Consider the following 22,399-nt stretch of genomic DNA (forward strand, 5'->3'; position numbering starts at 1 on the left):
TGTATTTTTCTGGATTTTTTTTTTTTTTTTGATATCCAACCACTCCAGCTACCTCTTTTTCACTGTCTGGGACGTTGAACGCCCGAAAATAGTACCCCAGTTCTTGGCTTGACAACCTAAATTTGATATATCAGATTAACCAGAAAATGGTTAAACAATTTTCCTTTGGAGTGGACTGGTAAATCGTCTTAATTTTGTATGTTCGTTGCATTCACGCAGATTCCTATGGCAACCTTGCCTATTACCATAAGTTGTCTGTAGTAAATAGTAATTCTCCACCCATATAAAAAATCCTTGATAAACTAGCTTCTGATCATATTGAAATGTACGAAAACCCTAAATATAAAGTTAGAATCCATATAATATCCGTGCCTCCAAGAATCCAGGAGCAATTTTTATATGGATGGCCCATTTTTTTAAATCTCATACTCCATCATTAACCAGTATATTATCTGGGATGTAAAACCGGGATGTTGGCTTCAGACTTTGAGAGGTGGATCTTCTCCATCCCTTGGTACCAAGACCCTCTTTTTTACCCACTACTTGATTTGTTTACTTCCGGTCTGGGCTAGAATAGGGCACTAGGTTGTTTGTTCCATAGACTACTACTGCATTAAAATCGTCCTAATTTCCAGTTCATTACTACAATTACCTGAGCGACGCCTGGGACTGGAAGATCTACCCCCCGACCAGATTCGCTTCAGAATATGGATTTCAGTCTTGGCCATCTTTCCGGTATTTATATGATAATTTAACATTGTAATTTTTTGTTTCATAACATTGCCTATACAGCCTATGGTATGCAGTAAATTATCACTCATATCAGCTGTGAATGACATGAACTGTAATTAATAACATCCATAAATATCATAAAAATAAATGGGTCTGTCAGTTATTTTTCACTCTAGCTGTAAATCATGTTCTTGAGGAAGATAGTTTATTACTGAGGAGAATAACAATTTCATTTAATGGCCAACAACCAACTGGGCGACGCTATCCCACTGATGTTAGAACAGACTGTCAATCAGAATCCCAAGGTAACATTTCCTTCATCTCCTGTTGACAGCACAATGAGAAACGTGACCACAGAGGAGGACTGGAGTCGCACATCCTCTTTGTCTTACCATCGCCAACACCATCCTGGTGGTCAGGAGGAGATCGTCCTCGAAATAGGACTCCACATGCATCTTCCTCCTGGTGATGGAACGGAGAAATCCTACAGAGATTACCTGTATCTCAACCAAGTAAGTTAATGACTTAGCAGTATATACCTACTATGTTTGCTGTTCTCTATCTTGAATTAAAAAAGTCTGTTCTTCAATATACCCAAAAATTATTCAAACCTTGTTTCAAGTAGAAAAGACTTATTGAATCACAGTCGATTTACAAGTCCTTAGGTCTATTTATGCAAAGTTCTAGCATGTCCTCAGTGTCTTACACAATTGAATCATTCTTTTCTGTTGTAACAAGGACGATTAAATGCTTCCATAACTGTCAAAGCCTTTCTGCAGGTCCACCAGGCTGTAGCTGTGAAAACGGAATCGGAGTTTTACAGACGAGGCATGAGCAGCATCAACAGCCAAGGGGAAGGGTACATCAGCGGGGCTCTCTACTGGCAGACCAACGATATTTGGCAAGGACCGTCGTGGGCATCACTCGGTGAGATTAGCTAATCTGTTTAAGTGGACTGGCCCAGGAGTAACAAAACTGATCGATATTAAAAAAAATACTTATAGATATTAATAATTTCAGCTGAAAATAGGGAACTGTGGCAGTTTTCATGAAACAGGTATTTGATCAATACATTATAAATACTTCCTTCCACGTGTTTCCATGTAGTGATCATAAACTGAGTAAAATTCTGTAATATCTTGATTTTTGTGTGAAAAACAGTTTCTTCAACATACTAGGAAATGCCACTTTTAATACACTGCATCATTTCCTTTAAAAAGGGTGGAGGGAAGTTGCCCAGTAGAGTGGGGCGATGGGAAAAAGTGCAAAAGGTGAAACAAGCAACAGATTAGGATAAGAGCTTTTATTATTCCCACAAATTAAAATCAACCATGGGCCCCCTCAGTATAAAGCTGTTTCCAAGATGGCTGACAGTTCCAAAATGGTGACAAATTTGCCCTATATTTACAATGTTTCCATTCCATAAAGACGCAAAAATTGCATATTGTTCATATAATGATTGTGAATCCATATTTTGGTATTCTTACGGTCACTAAGAGATCAACTGAACCCACTTTTCGAATGTGGCCAGTTAGCAAGTGCAGTTGCCGAGAGCTGTGCAGCTAAGTCCAGAGTTGTAGCACTTACGCCTCCCATGACATTCTTTCTTACATCCACTTATCCAGTTCTTAGCCAGAACTGTAAGAGCATCCCTATTAATGCAATGATAAGCACTTTGTTTCCTTGCAAAGAGATTACGTCCAGCATCATTTGTATCTATATGAACTGCTCCAAAGACTTGCAACCATCATCTGCTACAGCGACTAGTGTTGAACTTAGTTTGGTGAAGGTAAGGTGATAAGCGGAAACACTCCATGTATGCCTTGCAGACTTTTTCTGCTTTCCCTGAAAGGCAGATACTGTGTCACACCTAGTAAGTGCATGAAAAAGCGAAGGGTGGAGGCTTTTGGTCCTTTGGTTGCTGCAATTTCATGAGTAGTTATCCACCTCATGGCTTTCCCTCTTCCAAATATAATTCATAGTTTGTCAAAACCCTTTTTTTCCATGCTTGATACTATTATGAACTGTGTCTGAACTGCATGTGGGTGCACTTGAGATGTTTTCATGCTTTGCAGCATGCTCAGCATGCAACAGGACTTTAGTGTCTGTTTCTTCATGAGCGCAGCCTTGTAGGCCAGCAGTGTCCTGTTCAGCTTGGCTTCAAAATGCAGCATTGCCTTTGGTAACAATATTTCATGTTGTGTCATCTGCTTGGAATGAAACAATTGTCTGCCAAATGTACAAAAACGGTAGTTCAGTTTCGTGCTGGCAGTTTGCTGATCACTGCACTGAATTCTTGTGCCTCGTATTTTGTCTTGTTACCACAGATTGGCAGGCTCAAACTGGCTTTAGGACCGCACAAAACGCAGTGTGCATCAGCCTGCACTACTGAGAGGTCATGCTGGGGTTCCTCTGCTAGTTTGTGTGTTTGTGTTTGTATTTTGTTGCATATTATTCGGAACGCACTTTCGAGGCCGACAAGTGGTTGTATGGGACAAAAAATGGCTGAGAACCACTGGCTCTAGCACAGTCAGATCCAATGAATCATCCCCAAAAGGGATGTCAAGTATCAGATTACTTTTCTTAGATTCTCACCCAATTCAAGCAACCTCTTCTGCGCTCTTTTCATTGGATCATGATGCGTTCTCTGTCTTTGGATGAGCATCACTTATGGTTTCAGACTCATCAGTCAGGCAGCTGACTCCAGAACCAGCCACTGTCCACCTTCTGAGAGCATCTGCATCTTCAATTAAGCCTATGGCTCCACCATCTCCTTTCAGATGTGGTTGGTCTATAGTCATTGGGGAAAAAGGCCAAGTACTTCTAAGACAGTAGGAAGGAATTCCTAAAGCAACTCTTTGTACAAGATAGAATAGACAGTTGTAAGCATTTTTAGTGGGGACTGTGCATTCCTGCATTAGGTTCTGGAACCTACCCTCGCGAAAAAGTTTGGGAGTACTATATATATATATATATATATATAATATATATATATATATATATATATATATATATATATATCCTATATATATATATATATATATATATAGATATATATATATATATATATATATATATATATATATATATATATAATATATATATATATATAGATATATATATATATATTATATATATGATATATATTGTTACGAAGTGCCAAGTATCTGGTTACCATGCATCAAATATTACCTCACCAAAAGCCAGACACCTGAACCCTCATAACACGTTAAAACGACTGAATACTCTAAAGGCAACAGTGATCCCTTAACACTTACCAGTATTGCAGAAAATCAGACTAAGTTCATCAAAACAGGTGTGAGGTAATCTTGTAAGTAATTAAATTAATCAAAGGGCATCACTCCATCAACAACTTTCAAAACTCTAAGTATTTCCCTGATTTCAGAAGTCTAAGTACTTCCCTGGTTCTAAGTCACTTCAATTAAGTTGAAGGAAAGCAAATCAATTACCACTCTATGTCTCTACCTATCATAAATATAGTCATAATGAAATATATTTATACTGGTGTAATAATTAAAACACTTATAAAAATTTTAAATACAAAAATTTATTATTAAATTCAAAATTTATAAGTGAAATTCACAATATCAGGGAAAATTACTGTTACTTGAAAACAAAGTAAAGTTTAATTAATTCTTGAATCAATTAAGAATAAAATTAAATCAAAATTATTTATCACAAAATTCAAGAAAATTAATTCAATCAAATTCAAAAGTGTTAGGCAATAATTGAAAATTTTGAAATTAATTCACAAGTGCTAAACAACAATAAAACTTGAAAAGAATTCCAAGTAAATGCAAATCAATTCACAAGTGTTAAATTTAATTAAATGTGCAATGATAAAGCAATGAAAATAACTAAGTCAATTAAATGGTGAATGTAAATGAAAATATAAAACAAAAAGACACACTTCAATAAGAAAATGAATAAGTGCACAAACAATGGAACAGACACAAACACAAAAAATATCAGTAATGTGTAAAAGTGTAAATCTTTTTCATTCAAAACACTGTAACCAACAGTTTTTACCAAACCTTCGTAACAGACAACAGTTCCTATCAATTATTAGTTAAACACAATTCCTATCCGTTATTAGTTAAACACACTCCCTATCCATTATTAGTTGCAACTAATAAAAATATAACACACTTTACCTTTTTTGGTATACCAACTTCTTTCTTTCTCTTGTATATTACACTTTCACAAAAAAACCAGGCGCCGTTACGAAATGTTTGTTCAGATTCCACAAAAGAAATTAAATAAACTAAATAAATTCTAAGAAATATCAAATATAGAATTCTCACAAGTTATGAGTGACCAAATTTACATTACGTTTATATAATCTCGATGTCGAGTGAGAGAGAGAGAGAGCGAGAGAGAGAGGGAGATCTAACTGCCTCGAGGTCTTAAGATCGAATGAATACTCTTCCTTGCGGAAATTGGGCTAGGCAGATGACAAATACGTTCTGGGTACGAAAGCTTCCAGAAAGTTCTGAAATCTGACGCAATCTTACACACATAATGTGCAACATCCACGTGGGACTTGACAAAGATATACGTACCATACAAGTCTGCTCAACAGATACGTACCCGATTGAAACGGAGGGTAACGATAATTAAGATTGACATGTTTTTGATGACAACGAGCTCGCTATCAAACGCGCTGACAGAGCAGGGAAGCAAACGGATCTCGCAGACTCTAATCTTAAAGTGCTGACATAAAAGTTAAACATTTGCAGCTTTGAAAAGACAAGGATCTCTCTCTTTACGTTATATATATATTCTTTTACAAGACGTTAATGCGAAATCTGAACACACATTCTAAAACATTATATTCTAAGCTATCTAGGAATCTGAAAAAATGTTACACAATCTACAAGACATTTCAAAGAGGGGAAACATGCATTTTGAAAGTAGCAATATATAATATACCTCCCCCCAGAAGATTTTTTATCACGGTGTTGAATCCAACGATTTGCAACGAGATAAATAATCAGCAACTACATTGTTTTTGCCACTAATGTGCTGCACTCTTAAGTTATACTGTTGCAGACACAAAGACCACCTGGTCAGTCTTTGATTGTGATTTTTCATTTTCTGGATAAATGACAGTGGATTGTGATCTGACAATATTAATATTTCTTCATTCCTAGGTCTATTCACATACACTTCAAATTTTTTCAATGCAGTGATTAAGGCTAAAGTTTCCTTTTCAATTGTCGAATATACTTTCTGATGTTTTTTCAATTTTGTAGACATGAAGCATACAGGATGGTAGATATTATTTTCATCTTCTTGAAGTAGAACAGCTCCAACACCACAGTCTGACGCATCAACTTGTATCACAAATTTCTTGTCGAAGTCTGGAGCTTGAAGTACTGGTCTTGAAGTTAAAATGGCTTTTACCTTCTCAAAGGATTCTTGACACTCTGGAGTCCAAATAAACTTAGCTTTGGGACTAGTCAAGTCTGTCAAGGGAGCTACTACGGCTGAGAAATTTGGGCAAAAACGACGATAGAAACCAGCCATGCCTAAAAATCTCTGTAGCTGTTTCCTGGTAGTAGGTGGGGTAGCCTTACGGATACCTTCTACATTAGCATTTACTGGAGCAAGAAGGCCTTTTCCAACTTCAAACCCAAGATACTGTACAGTTGCCTTTCCAAACTCACTCTTCTCTAGGTTGATTGTTAATCCTGCTTCTTGTAGTTTCTTGAAAACTTTCTTCAGAATCTTCAGATGTTCTTCCCACGTTGTAGAGTAAATCACTATGTCATCTAGGTATACACCTACTCCTTCTATTGATCCTAACAGTTGATCCATCACTCGTTGAAATGTTGCGGGTGCATTCATCAGACCAAACGGCAGATCAGTATACTGATATAGTCCAAAAGGAGTAATAAAAGCTGACAGCAGCTTCGCATTCTCATCTAAGGGAATTTGATAATATCCTTTCAACAAGTCTATCTTGGAAACAAACTTGGCTTGCCCAATATTATCAAGTAACTGATCTATAAGAGGCAAAGGATAATTATCAGCCACACTGATAGAATTCAGCTTCCTATAATCAGTACACATTCTAAATGAACCATCTGGTTTCTTCACTAACACACATGGAGAACTAAAGTGACTTGAACTGGGTTCTGCTAATCCATGTTGCAGCAAATACTCAACTTCCTTCTTCAAAACATCTCGATGATACGGTGATAAGCGATAGGCTCTTTCCTTGAAAGGTTTTCCATCTTTTTGAATCTTGATTTCATGCTTGGTCAGATCAGTACGTCTAGGCACATCTGAAAAAATTTCTGGAAAACTTCTAATTACGTCACTTAAGTCTTCACCTTGTTCAACACTCAGATGTTTCAGTTTATCCTCCAAATTTTCCAAAATTGAAGAATTATTCATCTTGCTTGCAGCTCCCAATTCGTAGCCATCATCGTCTTCTGTAGATAAAGTTGTTTGGGTTACTGACACAGTTTCAGTTTTAGTTTCTGAGAAATAAGGTTTCAAGAGGTTCACATGTATCTTCCGTTGTTTTCTTCTTCTTTCTGGTGTTTCAATCACATAAGTTCTATCACTTAACTTCTGAATTATCTTGTAAGGACCTTGAAATTTATTAGTGAGGGGAAATCTCTTGACAGGTAAGAACACTAACACTTGTTGACCAATACTAAAACTTCTTAGCTTAGCCTTAGCATCAAATCTCCTTTTCATTTTCTCTTGACTCATTTTCAAGTTTTCTAAAGAGAATTTTCTAATCTCTTTCAACCTCTTCCTTAAGTTCTTCACATACTCTGCTTGGCTTTCCTCTTGATTTTCTTCCCAATTTTCTGCAAGAATCTTCAACGGTCCTCTCACTTCTCTTCCAAAAATCATCTCATTAGGTGAACATCCCATACTTTCTTGATAAGCATTCCTAACTTCAAACAACATTAATGGTAAACCAACATCCCATTCTCTTCCTGACTCAGAACAATACTTTGTCAGCATACTTTTCAATGTTTGATGGAACCTTTCCAAGGCACCTTGAGTTTCTGGATGATAAGCGGTTGATAACTGTTGTTTCACCCCTAACAAATTCATCACATCCTGGAATAACTTTGAAGTAAAGTTTGTTCCTCTGTCACTTTGTACAATTTCTGGTATACCAAACTTTGAGAAAAACTCCACAAGTTTCTCAGCAACTACCTTGGCAGATATGTTTCTAACAGGGATCGCTTCTGGATACCTTGTCACAGGACAGATTAATGTCAACAAATACTCATTTCCTTTCTTTGTCTTCGGCAGCGGTCCAACCATATCTATAATCACTTTGCTAAAGGGTTCTCCTCTAACTTCTATAGGTTGTAGGGGGGCTTTCTCGATGGTTTCATTCGGTTTTCCAGCTATCTGGCAGGTATGACACTCACGACAGAACCTGCTAACATCTCTGTGAAGTCCAGGCCAGAAAAAATATTTCATGATCTTCTCCACAGTCTTCCTGATTCCCATATGTCCAGACTCATGAGCTACTGCAACCACTTGCTTTCTCAATGGATATGGAATCAAGATTTGATGATATTCGCCCCATTCAGCATCTCCTGGTATATCTGTAGGTCTATACTTCCTCATCAGCAAACCTTCCTTCAGATAGTAACAGGTAGGAGTTTGTTGCATCTCTTCTCGATCAACAACTCTGAAGAACAAATCAGTTAACGATGCATCCTTCTTCTGCAAGTCCATCAGCTTCTCTCTTGTCACTTGACCAACTTCAAAGGTTGAATTCTCAATATCTGCTAACTCAGCTACTGTAGTTTCACTACTGTCTTCAGCAACACTTTGACTACTCGGAGTCTCTTCAGGAACATCAGGTTCTTCTTCTTCGTCGTCATCATCGTCTTCATCTTCTTGGGAAATCTCTTCTTGGTCAGCACTATGGGAAACTTCACTTCCCTGGAATAATTCTTCTAAGCACAAAGATCCTTCACTTGATCCTTCTTGAGTGTGTAAATCCTCAGTTTCTTCACTTACAGTCGTAGTCCTCTTCATACTTCTGGTAGTTACACAACTAGGAAACAGGTGGGGGTTATTCTTCTCCAACTCTTCTGTAGGACTAATCCTCAATGGTTTGTCTGTCACTACAGGACAAGGAATAAATGGCACACCACCAACTTCATTCCCCAACAGAACATGTATACCTTCCACAGCTAGTGAGTCCTTTACAGCAAAATCAACATTCCCTGTCACCAATTCACATGACAGGTGTAAGCGGCATATAGGAGTTACTTCCTCTCCTCCTATACCCTTCAAAATAACTGAATCTCCTGTGAGACTCTTCTCCAACTGAGGGTGAGAACCACGTACTACCACACTATGGTTACTCCCTGTATCACGTAATATCTTGACTGGTACCTGCATACTTCCTTCTGAGTTGACAGCATACCCTCATAGATATATGGCTTAAAACCCTCCACACTGCTTAACCACTCACTGCTTGAGGTAACATTTCCACTGGTTGCTAAACATTCAGCTTGTTTAGTTTCATTCTTCTCTGGAGTCTGATTCTTTCCCACACTGCTCTTCGTAGTTTGTTTCACAACTTGACTAACTGGTTTTGACTGCTGTTGATTCCGGTAACACTCTTGACTGTAGTGTCCTACTCTTCCACACTTGAAACAGACAACATTAGGTTTCTGTAACTGTCTTGAAAAACTGGATGAGGATTTCACATTAATTTGCTGAGCTGTATTACCTTGTGTACTCTTAGTAGTATCACTTGAAGGTTTCCCATTAAATTTGTTCCTGTTATTTGGATAAGACTTAAAACCTGGGCGTTGTTGACTCTGGTACTTGACATTGTAATTACGTTTGCTACTGATTATATTGTAATCTTCACTAAGTGTAGCGGCTTTGTCAAGTTTCTTCACTTCTCTCTCTCTTAAATAGGCTCTCATATGTTCAGGAATTCCCTTAAGATACTGTTCAAGAACAAGTAACTCTTCTAACTCATCAAAAGTTTTAACTTTAGCAGCTTCTACCCAACGTTTGAAACACCTTCTCACTTTGTAAGCATAATCTGAAGAAGGTTCCTTTCTCATCTTTTCTTAAATTTCTGAATCTCTCATTGTAGTACTCTGGGGTCATCTGGTAAACTTGTAGCACACAGTGTTTAAGTACCTTGTAGTCTTTACACTGATCAGCTGTTAAGGCTAGATAAGCACTTCTCCTTTACCAACCCCAATCAAGACACTTTGTAGCAAAACTGACCATTTATCCTCTGGCCATCCCATACCTGAAGCCACTTTCTCAAAGTGATCAAAAAACTCATCTGGAGCTTCTTCAGTAAACTTAGGGATTAACTTCTGTACTCTCACTACATCAAATACAGGGTCTTGATTACCTTGGTTAGGGTTAGACGGTGCTACAGGTAATGTGGATCTAGCTCTTATTAATTCCATTTCCCTTTCATGTCTTGCGATTTCTCTTTCCTCTTTTATTCTTTCTCTTTCCTCTTCTGCTGCTTTTTCTTCTTCTCTTTCTCTTCTTTCTTATTTTTCCCTGTCTATTCTTTCTCTTTCAGCTTGCATTCTCTCTCTTTCAGCAAGCATTTTTAGCTTAATCAAATTCTCTTCTGCTTCAATGCGTCTAAGCTCTAACTCTGCATCACTTTTCTCTTTCTTTTCTGCTTGCTTATTTATGAGATCAGCACGTGCTACATTCAACAACTCTTGAGCCAATTCTAACTCATCTTCATCAGTTATTCTACCAGAGTTTATCAATGATTCCATAGCAATACATCTTATTTGTGCCTTTACCATACTAGTAGACACATAACCACCACATGCCTCTGCTAAAGCGCTCCACTGTGCTCTAGACAGAGTGGTTTCAGACAAAACTTGGACGGAAGGAGCTGCTAAAAATTCCTGAACATTGAACTGAGCCATTTTCCTCTAAGTTATCAATTTACAATTCAATACAATAAATGCAAAACAAAACTATATGGTCACTCTCCTAACAAAATATATTCCTAACACCACCAGTATATTCTAGAGTGATAATGAAATCTGCTTTCCCGGGTCTCTGGGCACCATTAAATAATGTTACGAAGTGCCAAGTATCTGGTTACCATGCATCAAATATTACCTCACCAAAAGCCAGACACCTGAACCCTCATAACACGTTTAAACGACTGAATACTCTAAAGGCAACAGTGATCCCTTAACACTTACCAGTATTGCAGAAAATCAGACTAAGTTCATCAAAACAGGTGTGAGGTAATCTTGTAAGTAATTAAATTAATCAAAGGGCATCACTCCATCAACAACTTTCAAAACTCTAAGTATTTCCCTGATTTCAGAAGTCTAAGTACTTCCCTGGTTCTAAGTCACTTCAATTAAATTGAAGGAAAGCAAATCAATTACCACTCTATGTCTCTACCTATCATAAATATAGTCATAATTAAATATATTTATACTGGTGTAATAATTAAAACACTTATAAAAATTTTAAATACAAAAATTTATTATTAAATTCAAAATTTATAAGTGAAATTCACAATATCAGGGAAAATTACTGTTACTTGAAAACAAAGTAAAGTTTAATTAATTCTTGAATCAAATTAAGTAAAATTAAATCAAATTAATTTATACAAAATTCAAAATTCAAGAAAATTAATTCAATCAAAATTCAAAAGTGTTAGGCAATAATTGAAAATTTGAAATTAATTCACAAGTGCTAAACAACAATAAAACTTGAAAAGAATTCTAAGTAAATGCAAATCAATTCACAAGTGTTAAATTTAATTAAATGTGCAATGATAAAGCAATGAAAATAACTAAGTCAATTAAATGGTGACTGTAAATGAAAATATAAAACAAAAAGACACACTTCAATAAGAAAATGAATAAGTGCACAAACAATGGAACAGACACAAACACAAAAAATATCAGTAATGTGTAAAAGTGTAAATCTTTTTCATTCAAAACACTGTAACCAACAGTTTTTACCAAACCTTCGTAACAGACAACAGTTCCTATCAATTTTATTATAAACACATTCCTATCCGTTATTAGTTAAACACACTCCCTATCCATTATTAGTTGCAACTAATAAAAATATAACACACTTTACCTTTTTTGGTATACCAACTTCTTTCTTTCTCTTGTATATTACACTTTCACAAAAAAACCAGGCGCCGTTACGAAATGTTTGTTCAGATTCCACAAAAGAAATTAAATAAACTAAATAAATTCTAAGAAATATCAAATATATGAATTCTCAACAAGTTATGAGTGACCAAATTTACATTACGTTAATATAATCTCGATGTCGAGTGAGAGAGAGAGAGAGCGAGAGAGAGAGAGGGAGATCTAACTGCCTCGAGGTCTTAAGATCGAATGAATACTCTTCCTTGCGGAAATTGGGCTAGGCAGATGACAAATACGTTCTGGGTACGAAAGCTTCCAGAAAGTTCTGAAATCTGACGCAATCTTACACACATAATGTGCAACATCCACGTGGGACTTGACAAAGATATACACGTACCATACAAGTCTGCTCAACAGATACGTACCCGATTGAAACGGAGGGTAAACGATAATTAAGATTGACATGTTTTTGATGACAACGAGCTCGCTATCAAACGCGCTGACAGAGCAGGGAAGAACAAACGGATCTCGCAGACTCTAATCTTAAAGTGCTGACATAAAAGTTAAACATTTGCAGCTTTGAAAAGACAAGGATCTCTCTCTTTACGTTATATATATTCTTTTACAAGACGTTAATGCGAAATCTGAACACACATTCTAAAACATCCTATTCTAAGCTATCTAGGAATCTGAAAAAATGTTACACAATCTTATATATATATATATTATATATTTTTATATTATATATATTATTATATATATTATAATATATATAGATATATTATACATAATATATATATCTATGATATTAGTATAGTATATATCTATACTATATATAGATATATATATCTACGATATATATAGAGATATCTATCTATCTATAGATATAGATATATAGTATATATAACATTATATATATATATATATATATATATATATATATATAATATATATATCTATTAGATATATAGATATAATCATATAAAGATACTAAGAAATATATCGATATAATATATATATATAGATATATCTATATAATCTATAGATATATAGATATATATATATCTATATATATTATATATATATATATAGATATATATACTATATATATATATATATATATATATATATATATACTATATATATATATATATACATATAGTATATATAGATATATATATATATAAGATTATATATATCTATTATATAATTATATTATATATATATATCTATATATCTATAATAAATCAATCATATATTCTATAGATATATGATATATTAAATAATATAATTATATGATATTATTATTACATATATATCTATAGATATATATATATCTATATATATATATATTATATATCAATATATATATATATAGATAGATTATATATCTATGTATATATCTATATATATAATATATAATATATATATATAATATATATTATATATATATATATATACAGATTTTGTCGAATTTGATGGCTTTTTTGGTTGTTGATAAACTTTTGCTTAGTTTCAAAATACTTTCTAAATCTTAAACAGTTTTCCAAGTGTAGTTGATGGATAAAGAAACAAAGATTACCTCTTTGTTCCATTAACTGGAAATAACACCACAGCTGTTCCACCACTCGTGGTGCCCTCTTCAAAGTGTACTACAGTTTCTTAGCGTTCTCTTGTTTTATTACATAGTGCAGACACAATTGTAGTGTCCATAAACATAAACAAACAGCACATTTATGTATAATAAAATAAAATGAAATATTTTAACAGAATTTAAGTTGTACAATAAATTAACACGTACAACACATTACACTAATATTTGCAATAACCAAGAATTTTATTTAGGTAAACTATAATAGAAGCAATTGAATAAGGGTGCGTCGATACCTACAGATTATAGGGGAATGTTGAAGGATAAGAGAGAGAGAGAGAGAGAGAGAGAGAGAGAGAGAGAGAGACATGGTTCAAGAAGTGTTGTTGTCATTGTCCGAGATATTTACTAATTTGGTATTAGATGTTAAATTATTGACTGCCTACCAGATAGAAGCGATCTTTCTGCTTCCAGTTGGCGGTTTAGGGTCGGTCTTTGTAATAAAATGCAGACCGATTTTGCTATGATTAGTCGGTGGAGATTTTGTTTTGTACAGATGATGTTGGTATTCTCCGCTAATTCCTTGAGTTGTCGGTTCTCGTTTGTGATGATTGATATGGTGTTGGGGCTGGCACCAATTTACGATAGGCATGGTGGTGTCTCTTTAACGTTGTAGAAGTGAGTCCAACATACATTTTGAATTTTTTCAGACGACTGGCACATCCTTTCTGGGCAAATAAAACGGTCAACGACATTGGCACTGTCTTCTTTGTTCAGGTTGGTGTTGGTGTTGTTCCTCATTACGAGGGAAGCAGTGAAGTTAGACTTGCAATAGATGCAAACTTGAACCTGTTCGAAGGGGCTTTGGGCATTATTCCTCTGTTGATTATGCTGATGATCGCCTTCTTCCCTTCTTCAAATCTTTTCCTATATTCTGTCCGCTGATAAATGATGATGTTTTTATCATCGTCACCTGTTGCTCTGGTTTCCCTATTGTAAAACTGTCCAATTCTTCTTATTACAGCTTGTAATAGTTTATCCTGAAACCCGTTGTTGGTCAGGATCGAGTTGCTGGACTCGCTCGATCTCCCGGCGAGTCTCCAGTTATAGTCCTCTTGATATAGCCATCAACCACTGACCTCTTTTAGGCTACTGAGCATTCCCCACATGCATTGATACTCCGTCCAGCGTTTGTCGCCTTTTTATAAATTTTTGGTGTCAACCGTTGTCCATTTTGGGTTGCAGGATGTTTAAGAAAGGCAGGGTTTTCTCTCTCCATAATTCGACAACGAAATTTAAGCAGGATTTATTCTTAAGTTCTAGGGCAAGTTTTATGCCTTCATTTTTCTTTCATTGTGATAAAAATTTCATCAATAGAGCTTGCATGTGTATACAAGGTTTTTGATGATTCACAAAGGTCATGGTTTCGACATGGTCCACGTAAATAGTAGCGAAAAGGACTCCCAGTGGTGACCTCATTGTCATATTATCACTCTGCCTAAATAAGACACCTTTGTGTGAGGAAACGGGACACTTTCATGCAGGCTACCAACGTTGACTTTGGCGTCCTCTCCGGTATTGGTTGGTGATTGGAGTGGTTTCATCCACTGGCATGTTTGTAAGCAAACTCTCTACATCAAGAGAGGGTATGTCTTCTTCCGTCTCTGGGTTATGGAGTAAATCGATGACTTCTGTACTCGATTTTACAGAATATTTTTTATAAGAATTATGGTAATATAATCTCGTTCAGTTTCTTTGCTAACTGGTAGGTGGCCGATGATATTTGCCGCGAGAGGATGTGCCGGCCCCCCGAAAAAAATGTAATTTGGCCTCACTTTTACAATATTAAAAAAAAAACGCCAATATGCCTATGGTAATAATGGAGCCATCCTCCAACACTACGTCGATCATTACAACCGAAAACCGACAACTCAGGAATTAGCGGAGAATACCAATACCATCTGTACAAAACAAAATCTCCACCAACTAATCATAGCAGAATCGATCTGCATTTTATTACAAAGACCGACCCCAAACCGCCAACTGGAAGAAGAAGGATCGCTCCCTTCTTGCAGGCAGACAATAACATTTAATACCAAAGTAGTAAATAACTCTGATAATGACAGCAACACTTTTCGAACCATCTCTCTCTCTCTCTCAGTCTCTTATGCTAAGTTCACACGTTCAGGTATCAAGGGCACATATGCTCACGTATATGTGAAACGTGGCCTTACATGTGGTGAAATAGCCACGATCTACAGGGTACGTGACACGGGTCGATGTGCTTAAAGCATGCACATTATAGTGCGCTGCAAATGTACACACTGCACAACATGACATGACGTTTACCGGAATTGGCCCATGCGGCGGCACACCCAAAAGTAGTGCGTGGCAGAGCGCGTAACACCGATGTACGTATACCGTATGTAACGTGATACGTTATGGCTTTACATCAACCTCACGATGTCCCCATATACTGCAGGGGTTAAACATCAGCTATAAAAGGGGCCGAACTGCACTCATGTGATTGCAGTCGCTGTCATCTCACTGCAACCAGGAATGCCAAGGAGCAACGGAACATGCCGAAAGAATACTTTTCATCGCCTGATGCCTCTCTACATTGGCAGGAGAACATGATTTAGTTACTTTCCTGTATACTTCATTGTATATCTCACTGTATTTACTTAAATATTTGCTCATGTATTTATTTCGAATTACAATATCATTGTGTACTATTTTCCAGTTTTTTTTAGACCCTTCGCGATATTTACTTAACATTAATATTCTGACATGCTAATTCTATGTTTTTTTCTTTTTTTCTCTTTTTTTTTACATTGTATTCGACTTGCTTAATTTTTTATGGCAGGAGAACAAGATTGATTTATTTTCCTGTATTCTTTATTGTTTATCTTACTTTGTTTGCTTAAATACTTCTTCATGTATTTAGTTCGAATTACGATATTATTTGTGAACTATTTTCCAATTTATTTAGAACCTTCGTATTATTTACTTAACATTGATTTTCTGATATGCTAATTCTATGTTTTTGAAATGTTCTCTCCAATATTTGGTACATTGTATTCGCATTGCTTATTTTTTGTGTCTGTACTATTAATGCGTCTTTCCCTATATTTTACATATGGTAATGTGTATTCATTCATTTATAATTCAATAACGTGTATGTGTGAAAAAATGAGTGCACCACTTTTCCTTGACTTGAGTCTGCCTTGGCACCAAAGAATAATTCCACGTAACCCAGTTGGCGGCGAAAATGCGATGGTTTTCTATTGCTTCGTAGTATTTTGTGATTATCTGTTGAGTTATCTGCATCAACCCCCACATTTTGTGCAGTTAATATTTATAACAACCAAACAAAACTGGAATAATAGTTAAGAATTGTAAAGTATGATTAATGACTAACTGGTCAGTGAGCTACCAACCTACTAGAGCCTGCTTCGTCCTTTCTGCAAGCGACTCCCATCAAAGCTGACGTGTGTGCAATAGCTTTTGTTTTCCACACCAAGATTCTGTCCTCCACCATGAGGTGGCTGTGAGTTGGTTCCTTTTATTACTCATTTTTAGCTAGGGATTGTTTAGTAATAGATCAAAAAGTTTTTTCAATCTCAGTGATGGTGAGGTGCAAAATTGTATTAGTTGAAAGCTGATTTCCTGTATTTTGCTTAGTGATCGCGTGGTCACGTGTTCGTAGCAATGTTGTTTCAGGGTTGGAAAGTTCATTGTTAATTAGTCTGTAGCCATGAGATAGGGATTTATTTTTCTAATAAATTGTAAAAACTTGAATGTACCTTATTCACCTGCCCTTGTGTTTGGGCTGGGAGCTTTCTAATCAGGTAGGCCTATACACCGTCGACATCTGGCAAGTCCGGTGAATTGTGTCACCCAATAATTCGTGACATTTAGTTGGTCCTTCGAATTGGATAGCAATGACGGTTGGATTATGGTCTTTTGGGTGTTGTTGCTAGCAATCACAGCTACCCTTATGCCTCCCGCAGAACGAGTGGGTGGAGGTCGAAATCTACCAAAGGCCTGGTGGGCTGATGTTGAGCCTAGCCTCTGATGCTCTACCCTTCTGGAACAGGCAATACTATCGCACCATCATGTATCTAGGGGTAACGATCTAGCACAGGAATCCGCCAAAGAAGTTTGGGATTGGCTGAAGGCCTTCGTTGAACAAGTGAGAGCGATCAATAACACCATAGCCATTTGCAATGCTGAAGAAAGGGAATACCGTGAAGCAAATTGTTTCCGTATTGCCCCAGCAGATTACAGCGCAAAAGTGAAAGCGTTCAATACTCAGATTTGAAGGTACTGTGCCGGACGTAAATGCTACGAAGTGCGTCAGATGCCTACGAATCCAGTGGGTTGTAAAACGGGCTGTATGCCAGACAGAGTTCATTTTGATGCCCATGTGTGAGGCGTGGTAATCAACCATCTAATGAGACTAATCCACGGTGAGTGGGCGCGACAGAATGGCCAGGAGAACTAATCTCTGGCTTAACCCTATGAAACTCCCTTGATAACATAACATAAAAGGCGGTGTCATTCAAGTCAAATCTCCTGTAGTCTTCCTGACCACCACTCTGACTCGCGCTCAAGGGGATCTCATAGACACTCATAATGTGAACTTGTATCAGAATTTGCCAGATCGAATCCAAGCTGACAAACAGCAATTCAAAGTCATTGTATCTAACGAGTCCGGTGAATTGTGTAGCTGAATAATTTGCGACACCTGTATTTAGATAGTCTTTTTTGTTTAATTTGTCATAGTTGACTTGTGTACTTTTATGTGCTGTAGTTAATTTAATAAAAGAAGGTTTTCAATTATATGGTATCCTTTTTTCATCAACACTTAGTAAGAGGAAGAAGTAGGGAGCCCGATATGATATTGCAAATATATGTTTATTTATTCTAAAGACTTACAATAATACATGACACAAACATACAGTAAACATAACAAATATATACATCCACACTTACATGAAATATAACTGTTAAGCCCAACTTACCCACAAGCCTGCCATTCGCCCCTTTTATCCCAGGCCACAGTGTTGCCATGTTGTCCTAGGTACTACCTGCGGTGTGGTGGGATTGACGCGTCTGATCCTGCACCAAGTGGAGAGGCGGTGCGAGGCGGGAACCCTGGAGCAGCCTCGGACCACGCTTACACTCGCTGCCACTGTGTTGGCATCATGCTATACGGGTCGAGCCATGCTAAATGACAGTTGGCATGGCCACCCACGAACAATTTTGAGCAGGTCGAATGATCCGTGGCTCCCCATGGGCACCCCTGGTACAATTGAATTTACCTAGTTACTAATTTCCGCCCATGCGTGGACATGCGTGCCTTGATATGTGAATGTGTTAACTTAGCACCATCCTTCATCCTTTTCCCATAATCTGTATCCTCGCACCCTTATTTAATACTTTGTTTCCAGCCAAACATATGGTTTTTTTTCCTCCATTATAGTTTATCTAAATTAAATTCTTGGTTATTGTAAATATTAGTGTACTGTGTTACTTTTTGTACTACTTAAATTCTATTAAATTAGTTTTGTTTTACTTTTATTTTCTTTTATTGTATATAAATGTGTTTTTAATGTTGAAGGACGCTACAATTATGTCCACACTGTAATAAAACAAGAGAACGAAAAGAAAATGTAGTACACTTTGAACAGGTCACGACGAGTGGTGGAACAGCTGTGCTCTTATTTCCAGTAAATGGAACAAAGGGTTATTCATCGTTTCTTTACCCATCAACCATACACTTGGAAGGATGTAGATGTAGAAAGTATTGTGAAATGAATAGAAAATTGATCAACAACCAAAAGCCAACAAATTAAAAGAAATCTGCATACAAGACAAACTTTGCCCCAAAAGCATCTACTATATTATATATCAATATTCTTCAATTGTATCCTTTTCAGAGTATGGAGGACGATGGAAAATGCTGCATTACTACGTGAAGAAGTTCTTCACCCCAGTACTTGTTTCCCTTTATGTAGATGGAGATGATGTAAGTAGTATGAAGTTTTGGAGTTGAATCAGTTATGTTATATCTATAAACGACATTCCATTTCCCTAAAGTAGCTAGATTGCATCTTTTGCTCTAAAAGCATTACTTATGAGTTTCTTCTTCTTACATTGTCTAGAGGAATATTTGTTATTGTAACAATATGGGAAATAACTAAGACACCAAGAAGAAAGGGTCACCAAAATTCCTATTTTGCACTCAAGCAGTTGTCAAAGGTTTGCAAACCTCTGGAGACAGATGGTGAGATGGCTGTGGTGTAGGTCATGTGGGCCAGCGTCAGTTGAGTACTCACCATGACCAGTGTGGTTGATAGATCTACTGCCGTTGTATTTCCAAACTTATGCTTGATAATTAAAGCAGAAAAGTTAACCATTTAAATTGCATCAGTTGTTTAAAAGTTGAGGACAGTAATATGATATGGAAAGCTATAAATGTGGAGGCTTCTCAAGGAAAGAGGCACAGACCACTGGAGAATAAAGGTTCATATTTTGAGTACAAGAACAATTCCAGAATGTCAAATGGTTAGGTAACAGAGCAGTCAGGAACCTCAGAGATTCTCAGTTATTAAGATAAATCTGATCTTGAAGGTAAAGAGGAGTCTCTGGAAATGAAGAAATAAGCTGATTTGCCATCTGCAAGAATGACAAAACTTGAGCTACCAATATCTAGCCTTTTTGCCATAATTCCAATAACACAGTTGTGGCACAGAGAAGCTTTTCTAAACTGAACCTTATAAAACCTACCTGAAGTCAACCATGATGCAAAGCTACATCAAATAAGAATTATGAAGAGATAAATGAAGTTTGTGTTAAAGAAGAGAAACGGTAGATAACTTTTTTTAGTTTAAAGATGCCAAAAAGTTCATGTGTTCATGTTTAATGATCTGTGATATTCTTTCATTTGTGTTTTGTTTTATTACAATGTATCATCTATTTTATGGTATATTGGTTCACAAGGGAGATAGGTAATGTTGCATAATCTACTCTCTGACACCGGGTATACCAGGTTTCCAGTGTTAATGTTAATGGTATTTTTTCTAAACTGTTCTCCCTCCTCAGCTTGAAGTAGCCGTTATCAATGATTCCTATGAATCTGTCACCGGAATGACGTTGTCTGTGGTATTATATCGTTATGACCAAATGAAGCCGATCACTCACTTCAATTCAACTGTTGATGCTGTAAGTCAACAAAATGAATTTTGGCCCTGTGTGTTACTCAGTTATTTGTTGTGCATGAGCAGTGATAAGTTCGCAACCTTTAGTGGCTTTATTCTTGGACTGTCACATAAAGCATATAGTAATATCAAATGTAAGTAATTATACTAAAGCAGGTTCACTATACTTTGGCACAAGAAAATCACATCAGTTGCACTTAAAATACAAATACATTTATTATCCTGACTGGGTTTTGCTGTGACTTACAAGTCTACCCTTCAAGAGGCTCCCTGTGGTGTTCTGTTTAGTTCACTTCGTCTTCCCTAGTTATTGTTCCATTTGGTTTAGCGAAGTAAAAGCATTAGGTCACTGTTTCCATTGGCCTGTGCACAAGGAAAAATGATAAAATTGATAAAAAATATCCTAAACTGGTCTGAGTTTGATGCAAACTGTGCACTGATGATCATTGGGTGAGAATTTTGGCACTTTTAAGACATTGAGGAACTTGCCAAATAATAACCAAGTCAATTTGATTCATGTCAAAGTACATTACCAACCAGAAATTGATTCACATTCTTCTCTTTTGTTAAGATTTCCAAATGAAGCCTTACGGTAGAATTGCAAAAGGGTGCAGTTATATTTCCATCAAAATGAATAAAAACTTTGCCTAATAAACCTAACTTTATGAAGCTCTACCTTTTGAAATGCATTGAATCCTAGAATAGTTCTGAGTTGGTAAAAAACTAGTACTCTTATGCAGGTAGCCATGGAAGCAAATGTGGTTGCCCGCTACAACCTCTGGGATGACCTGAAACTGACGGAGCACTGCCAATCAGGACTTCAAGATGAAGTAGATGTATGCTTTGTAGTTGCAGGTGCCTCTGCAGGGCACGGAGAGGGAGAGATTCTAAGTACAAACTTCCAGCTCCTGGGAAAGCCTAAAGATGCTCTTCTTAAGAAAGCCAGTGTGGAGGTAAGGTTTATTAATACTATAATTTGAATTTTGACATTCATTAAACAAAGCTATTTACTTCACCATCATCATCATTATCATCTTGCAGTTATTTGGGAACTGGTTTCACTATAATTGTAATTTAGTAATTGTTGATGATACTAATCATCATCATTGTTGCAATTATCTTTTCTTTACCGACAGGTTCAGTCAATATCTGGTCCGTACCTCACTACCATTAGCAACAACACATTCATCATCACATTGTCATCCAACCAAGTCGCTCTCTTTGTCTGGGTGGAAGTTGATGATCCTGGCTTCTTTTCTGACAATGGATTCCTGATGGTCACGGAGGAGGTCAGCATTGAATTCTATGCTCAAGGTAGTACAACAAAGGAATTACTACAGCAGTCCATCCAAGTTACATCACTGACTGATACTTACACAGACGAGTCCATCGCCAGAGGTGACAGGGAGGCTGTGATGGAGAAAGCACTGCATCCCAACGACATCAGAAATTTAATTTTTGTATAAAGCTTTTCTCAGTAAACTGATCCTCAGAACAACATGACTTTTTTTTTTTTACCTGAGTACACAATATTCGAGTAATTTGGATGAAGAACATATATATTGATTTTACATGCAGGTTTTCACAACTCTGGAGATTGCAAGTCTAGTGATTGCTTGGTTTGTTATATATGCCAATATTTCAGAATTCTGTCCTGCTTAAGTTTTGCAAAATCCCAAATTCACATTACCCTTCTTTGCATTGTG

The 22,399-nt window shown here is 36.5% G+C and overlaps 1 protein-coding gene across 5 annotated transcripts in view; it reads left to right on the forward strand.

Moving 5' to 3' along the window:
• The window catches only part of LOC135201402 (beta-mannosidase-like), an 82,260-nt gene extending 60,069 nt beyond the window's left edge, over positions 1–22,191 (forward strand). For all 5 annotated transcript variants that reach the window (XM_064230293.1, XM_064230288.1, XM_064230290.1 and 2 more), the window contains 7 exons: positions 636–735; positions 1,067–1,244; positions 1,512–1,659; positions 19,413–19,501; positions 20,578–20,697; positions 21,434–21,646; positions 21,830–22,191. In XM_064230293.1, the coding sequence (XP_064086363.1) occupies positions 636–735; positions 1,067–1,244; positions 1,512–1,659; positions 19,413–19,501; positions 20,578–20,697; positions 21,434–21,646; positions 21,830–22,159 (1,178 nt within the window). In that variant the 3' untranslated portion in view covers positions 22,160–22,191. The remainder of the gene's footprint in view (positions 1–635; positions 736–1,066; positions 1,245–1,511; positions 1,660–19,412; positions 19,502–20,577; positions 20,698–21,433; positions 21,647–21,829) is intronic.
• Positions 22,192–22,399: the final 208 nt, after the last annotated feature.

This window comes from Macrobrachium nipponense, chromosome 28 (assembly GCF_015104395.2).
Source record: "Macrobrachium nipponense isolate FS-2020 chromosome 28, ASM1510439v2, whole genome shotgun sequence".
NCBI classification, from domain to species: domain Eukaryota; kingdom Metazoa; phylum Arthropoda; class Malacostraca; order Decapoda; family Palaemonidae; genus Macrobrachium; species Macrobrachium nipponense.